Source organism: Amia ocellicauda, chromosome 12, assembly GCF_036373705.1.
Source record: "Amia ocellicauda isolate fAmiCal2 chromosome 12, fAmiCal2.hap1, whole genome shotgun sequence".
Lineage (NCBI taxonomy): Eukaryota > Metazoa > Chordata > Actinopteri > Amiiformes > Amiidae > Amia > Amia ocellicauda.
Window position 1 is genome coordinate 12,788,794 of NC_089861.1, and position 7,178 is coordinate 12,795,971.

The 7,178-nt window shown below is 49.7% G+C and overlaps 1 protein-coding gene across 1 annotated transcript; it reads left to right on the top strand.

Annotated features, from left to right (window-relative positions):
- LOC136764369 (zona pellucida sperm-binding protein 4) lies at positions 1-6,029 on the top strand. The gene is made up of 15 exons (XM_066718366.1): positions 1-262; positions 877-1,044; positions 1,154-1,272; positions 1,538-1,739; positions 2,090-2,211; positions 2,371-2,470; positions 2,613-2,735; positions 3,572-3,744; positions 3,906-4,003; positions 4,180-4,307; positions 4,415-4,595; positions 4,834-4,975; positions 5,271-5,346; positions 5,559-5,660; positions 5,931-6,029. Exons 1-14 carry the CDS (start codon positions 37-39, stop codon positions 5,645-5,647), a joined length of 1,947 nt encoding a protein of 648 aa, XP_066574463.1. The 5' UTR covers positions 1-36; the 3' UTR covers positions 5,648-5,660; positions 5,931-6,029.
- The last annotated feature ends 1,149 nt before the right edge of the window (positions 6,030-7,178 follow it).

The window sequence follows — 7,178 nt, forward strand, 5'->3', positions numbered from 1 at the left end:
AGTTTTTATTCTCTTTTGGTCATCTTGGTGTTCAGCATGTTGTGTATGGGAGGAAAGCTAGTGCTGTTTTTGCTGGGGCCATGGGTCTTCTGTGGTTTGTCATATGCTCAAATGGAGAGTGGAGCTGACTTTGATACTGAGGATGACTTGTATAGCAGCGAGAAGAAAATGGCTGAAGCTGATGAAGATGGGGATGGCATACTCTTGGATGACTACACTCCTCTGGATCTCCATGGGTTTAATGGTGATGCTGGGCAAATGGGTAATGTTCTTCCCTAGCCTTGTGTTCATGGTGATGCATATAATCCTCCTACTTCAATCTGCACTGCTCTTGATCTTCATCCTGGATCTGTAAACGTAGCCACGCTAAGCTGGGTTTGAAAGGTGATGTGCATTCCAGCCCAATGCATGGGGGCAAAACTATATCCTCCTATTGGGTTACTCCTCAATGTGCCATGTCCTCTCCCCAGATGAGGAGGATGCCACCTTGCTGTTTACAGAGATGGACTCTGACTGGCATTTAACGGAAGGTGCTATGGAGGCAAAACCTGTTAGGATTGGCCGATTTCTGGTCTTGGACTGCTTGTGCGTTCATCTGTTCTTCCAATTGGTCCTTGCTGTGACCCTCACCCCTGCTCTTGATGTAGGGCAGCCTTTCCTTGTACATGAGCAAGAAATGTGTAGGGTGCGTCACTCCTGGCAATGGTTGAATGCATTTGAGCTGTTCATAGTGGTGTGGGTATGTGGTTAATGAAGCTCAAAGGGCCCTTGATTTAGACATGCCTACGCTTAGTCATTGTGCACACACAAGGCATTAAATTGTGCCACATGGTGTGGGATAAATGACCAGTGCTAAACTTCGTTGGTCCTTCTCAGGTGACGAGGCTGGTGCTGGTGGCCTCCCGGATGATGCCGAAGGCTCGGACTCTAAGCCTGAGGAAGAGGATGTGTCCCACCAAGTTCCACAGCCAAGTGTCTCTTGTAGGGAGGGCCGCATGTTGATCCGGTTCTTGCAGCGCTTCACGCAGATCTTCCTGCAGAAAGGTGATTGACACTGAAAGGGATGGGGTGATGCTTGGTGTGACCAAAGGGGGCCCTTGGTGTTGAAGCCTCTTCCTGGCCTAATGTAAATGTTTTGAATACCCCATTGCAGCCAGAATGAGACTACTCCCAGTTCTGAAGCTCCCCAGGTCCTGTAAGCACACTGTGAGGCAAAGCAATGGCAGCCTGGAGCTGATGGCATCCTTCAAGGGCTGCTATGTACAGAATTTGGTAAGGGAGGGGCCCCACTGCTTTCTAAATCCTGGAATGTTGCAACATTTTACCACCGAGTATCTGACTTCATTTCTGTGGGTGCTGTGCTTTTCAATGTAGCAGTACAATTGGGTAACTTCTCCTGCAGTGTCTAGACTGGTTAAAGTCCCTGGTCACCCTTAAGGTCTCACCCTGAGAACGGGTTCAAAATCTAAAGGGGTATTGCTGTTTCAAAGAAGCCTTTAACAGACTGACCATGTTGGGCTCTAATCCCTTTCCACAGAGGAAGGACAACGGGCTTCATGCGGCACTGAACCTCCAGTACTATGACCGAGTATCGAAGAGGCAGTTTGTGACCACTGTGTCTTGCCCAGTGACCACCCCTCCAACGCCTGAACCTCCCAAAGGCCTGTCCATCTCCTGCAGTGATGTGTGCATGACTGTGCAGTTCCCTGCTGGTCCTCTGTCCGCTGTGAAAATCCTGGGTGAGAGCTGGGTTTGTACTTCAGAAATGGGGAGGATTGCCAACCTGACTTCTGAACCGCAAAGATGCAGGGAGCACTGAAACCAGGCTTTTTATTGGTTTGGTCCTGCTAGTTGCACTTGCATGCAGCACTCCTTTAGTCCCGTAGACTGGCCTCTGCTTATTCCTTCTGTGTATGCATGGATCTGCCATTTGACCTGGAGTCCATCTACTGGAGCTTCGGCTGAAGGGTGAATGACCCTGACTGAAATGGCAAAGGCTCTCTAGACCTGGTCAGATCCTGTATTTGTTCAGTGACGCTGTAATCTGACATCCAAAGACTGAGCACGTGTTCTCAATTCCTCTCTGTAGACTCCTCCAAAACCTTGGTCCCTGTGCTCCAGGCCCCCAAGGACTGTGGCTATGGCTTGGGGAAGAAGGATGGCAAGAACATCCTGACCATCCCCTACAGTGCCTGTGATGTTACGATTGTGGTAAGCACACTATTGCCAGTGCAACTTGACCCTTGGCATGCCTTGGGTCTTCTGTAATGGTTGATTTAGCACCAGGAAAGTAAATTGGCTTCCATCAGGCCTCCAGGTGTATATATCCTCTGCTCCTTCAATGTAGCTCCCTGTGCTCTGTCCTCGCAGGAAGAGAGGTACATTATCCAGGTGGCTTACTTGACTAGTGGGGGAGAGCGAGCCGAGATCCAGGTATCCTGCCCCTATAAACGACCTGTGCCAAAGCAAGGTGAGTCCTTGGCTTTATTCTTGGATCCAAAAGGATGATTCAATGCAGGGGTCTGGGGGCGTGCTAATGGCTCTAAGCAGGGTTTCCTTCCTCCACTTCAGAAACTGTAGATGCCTAATTGGTTGCTCTTTGTACCCTGCAGGATGCCAGATCCCCAAGAGCCAGCAGGTGTCTTGTGGTCCCAGGAGAACAGGCTCCAGAGCCTGCCTTGCCCAGGGCTGCTGTGTAGACCCTGACACTGGCCTCTGCTACTATCCCCTGGAAGGTATGTATGCCAATCTTTGGCTGGCCAGGCTTGGGATAGTGCTGTGTAACTTTAGGTCTGTATTCCAGCTACCTTTCTGCTCCAGAAGTAGCACAAAATGGACTATTGGTTGGTCTAGCAACTGACCTGACGTGGATGGGCTACATGCAGCCAAGAGGGTGAAATGTACTAATGCATCTAGACTGGTATATCCTCCTTCTAAAATGGAACAGTGCAATGTTCTGGCTATAACCTAGGTGTGTGTGTATAGGGCATGCAGACCATGTAAACCATTGGACAGAACTGCATTCATCCAGTAATGTGACTGGAATCTGGTTCCCAATCCTGCATAGTATCTTAAAAGCCATAATGTCTTGGCTCTGCAAATTAGCACATCCCCTGTTTTTCATGTCTAGCGTCATTCAGGTAAGCGCTGCAGACTGATTTGAATGGGCTCAATATGTTGGGGAGCAATGACTGATGCATAAATCGTAACGATCCCGTTTAAATGGTATGCAAGTGTCCACTTCATGGTTTCTGGCAGTTCTTGGTAAATCTGGATCAACTTTATTGCAATCCTGCCTTTTGTACACTGTCCAGGTATGTAATGCTAACCTTGAGTTCAAGAACTGCATCTTTATTGCAGAGTAACTTCAATTTCATGTGAAAGCCATTGCATTGGCCTTGGCAGTTCTAGTGTTGCTAGTAGAAAGGTAGAGCACTGGTTAAAAAGGGACTGGACTTCAGTGCAGCTGGAAAGCTGCTTTGATGCAGTTATTCCAGCACTGACAAAACCACTGGAATTCAGTAATGGGGCTTTTTGACTGCCTAGTCTCCCTGTACTTCCCCTCTCCTAGAATGCACCGCTGACCGGCACTTTGTCTTTGTGGTCCACCGCACCATCACTGTGCCCCATGTGGACCCTGCCTCCCTGGTGATTGCTGGCAACAAGTCCTGCATCCCGGTCATCTGCACAGCGGACTTTGCGGTCTTCAAGTTCCCTGTGACTGGCTGTGGAACCCATGCGTTTGTGAGTAAAGCTACTGGTGTCTTCAAAGCCGCTGGATCTGCAGTTCACGCTGTGCTCTGCAGCAAGGCGCTACCCAGTAAAATGCCTATTGTCGTCATTCAGGATCCAGTTGAGACATCCGGTTGGCTTGTGTTGCTCGAAATAACCCCTTGTGTTCTTAGGTGGTGGGAGAGACTACGATCTACCTGGCTGAAGTGATGGCCCTGGCCCGGCGCAATAGCCTGAACTATGGAGTCATCACTAGGGACAGTCCCTTCAGGTAAGGGTGCGTATTGGGTGTGCCACCTGCCTCTTTGTGGACATGCAGGTGTGCTCTACATGCCAGGATTCCAAAGCCTGCTGTCCCTGTAGTAAGTGAAGTGGAGCTCCATGTTGAGCTGGACCATAGCCGCCTTGCTTGAAGGCCCTTGTGCAGAGCTGCCCTTTTGTGTGCAGGCTGCTGGTGGAGTGTCGCTATGCAGAGGGGAACTTGGCTAGCGCTGGATACCTTGTGAAAAACCCCTCCCTGCCCAATGCAGTTCTGTCCCATGGAGTGTTTGGGGTGCAGCTCAGGATTGCCACAGGTGAGCATGGGATCCTAGCGGACTAGGAGTAAAGGTGGGTGGATTCCTCCTCTGTCCAAGCTTCCGCCTCCAACTGCTGTCTTCCCCTCCCCCCCCCCCCCCAACAGATGACACGTACAGCCGGTTTTACCCTCAGTACCACCGGCCCCTGCGGCTCTTGCTGGGCAGGCCAGTCTTCTTGGAGGTGCAGCTGCTGAATGCCCCTGACCCCAGCCTGGTGCTGCTGGTGCATTACTGTGTTGCCTACCCCCGCTCAGCACAGGCTGTCTGGGTGTTGATCTATGAGGGGTGAGTGCTAGAACTGGAACTGTTCCACTGGAGGTGTTCTTGGGCATGACTAAATCGCAGGGGGTTTAGCTGGTGGTAGCATCTTGCGTATGTGTGCGGTGTGTCCTAGTTACTGCGTTGAAGCACGTGCTCTAACTTGACCCTTTGAAGCACTGATCGATTTGGCTTTTAACGGGACACCTGAGAAGCAGTGCTGTTGGTAACCAATAAATGACTGCATTTCTCCTTTGTTCCCCAGCTGCCCCAACCCCCTGGACTATGGTCACACCTCTACCCTGCACATCCACCACAAGCAGCCACTGCCCAAACACCACCGTCGCTTTGAGATCCGCACCTTCCAGTTCATGGACGGCGTGACGCACCGCTACCTCAAGGAGGAGGTGAGGGACCGTGTATGCGCTAACTTGCACTGTGCACAAGCCTGAATAGCCCTTAGCAGTCGATCGGACTGTTGACCATGTATTCCCAGCCTGGGGAAAATCAGTGGGAGGGTGCCCTATGAATGTAGTGGGACATCTCTGGACCCAGGATGTGTGTACTTCAGCTATAGGCAGTAGATGTGACTGGACTGTAGCTCTTATTGTGCAATGCTCTATGGGGCTATTGGCATTAAGCCGCTGGCAATGAGTGGAGTGTCCAAACTGAATGACTAATGGGTTTTATGCCCCTCTGTAGATCTACTTCATGTGCTCCACGGAAGTCTGCTCCCCATCAGCCAAGAAGTGTGTGGAAGGATGCTTTGATGGGCGCAGTGAGTGCTGGAAATGAAGCCTTAATTTCCCTGGAGATTGGTTAAAGGCCTGGCTTCTTGGTGTATTGAGGCTATTAGTTTCTGGGGTCCTTCACTTGAGATCCACTTGGTGTGCTTGCCAATCCCAGCTGGGTATTGGGGGAACCTCCCTTTTAATGCAGGGATATTGCTAGTGGAGGTGTACACCCAAAGCTATTCTCCCTGCATTCCAGAAATCCCAGTGGTTGAGGACCCCAATGTGGACAAGCGCTGTACCAGGAAGCCTTGCCCAGGCAAGGCCAAGAGATCGGCAGACCTCTAAGCACAGTGATTGGGTAAGCATTGGCCTGGTGTATTCTGGAACCCTTCTACTAAACCAGGGAGGCCCAGATGTCATTTACTGTCAGGGTCTGTCTTAATGAATGTTGGCACTCCTCAACCTTGTCTGCACAGTATGGGTTTCAATCCCCTTGTTGCCAAATGCTTCTCCTTTTGTGAGTGCAGCCAACAATCCCAATGTCTACCCCCTCCATTTAGCCAAACCAGCCAGAAAGCAGGAACTGGCTATTGTAGTAACCTGTTGCTTGGCTTTCTTCTCCCCTCAGGGTTGCTGGAGAGCAAGCAGTTCCACTGCAGCCTGGCACCAGTGGAACTGGATGTGATTTGCTGAAATGCATATGAATTTGAATAAATGGTAAATCTGACCTTGTCTGTGGGTTTGATTTGTGATGTCCTTAATGGTGCAGCCTGTTGCCATGTGTCAAGCTGCTGTGTATTGGTTGCATTTGGAGTAGACCTGCCTGGATGGAATGACACCTGCTGTAATGGTGTACATGTACACCATCTCTAATCCAAAAGGCCATGGATCAAGAGTACTGTAGCTGATGGCTATGCCGTCAAGCAGAGTCCATTGGTAAAACTATACTGCCCATGGTTGCTTGTAACTCTGCTGGCATTGACATGGTAAATCCATTTAGTGAAGTGCCCAACTAGCTTGTGAGGTGGGCTCTTGCTTAGATGGCTTGGTTTATTCCAACATGAACTGTACAGGTTGCAATATCTAGATGCATGCAGTTCTCTGGATTAAAACCAGCCAAGCTTTCTTGTGCAATCCCCATGCTACTTGATTGGAGGGGGGAGCTTAAGCCTTTGACGACTTCCTTGTGACTCCATTAACCTGGCTGTACAAATGGGATCGGTCCTCCCTTCAAAGGCACTGGGTTTCCTCCGAATACACGGAATGTCAAAGGCTTGTGGAATGGTGCGCCTGTCAAATAGACCTGGTTTATATTCCCCTAGAATTGGGAGCGCACTGCCTGCAGAGCTTCTAAAGTGGGCTTTGCTTGATGGCCCGCTTCACCCCAGAGGTTTCCGGTAACATGACCTTAATGCAAGCTGATGTGGGGAAATGTATGGGCAAGGAACAGGCCGGGACCTGATTTGAATTGGAATAATACTACAGTTAATTAGCCTTGTCCGGAGGAACTCGGCATCCTAGTTTTTCTAGAGAATGTGCTATAGTAGATTTAATGCCATGGTTGCGGAGCAACTACATGAGGTACCCCAACTTGATCGGTCTCTTGCACTCTATATGGCCTTTTAATTAAAATCTAGACCAACCTTCTGCACCTGGCCTCAATCCACTATAAAGAGCATTCCATATACTTGGCTCTTCAGACCATCTAAAGAGTTGAACTGGAAACTCACTGGTCAAATGGTTTCTCTTAAGGTTGGTTTTAGAGGAAGATGTGGTCAAATCACAGCTGTGCAATCATTTGTGACAAACCTAGAAAACCAATATCATTTGATTACTGATGTTCAGTAATCGAATCTAAAGCTTCTGCTGGATTACA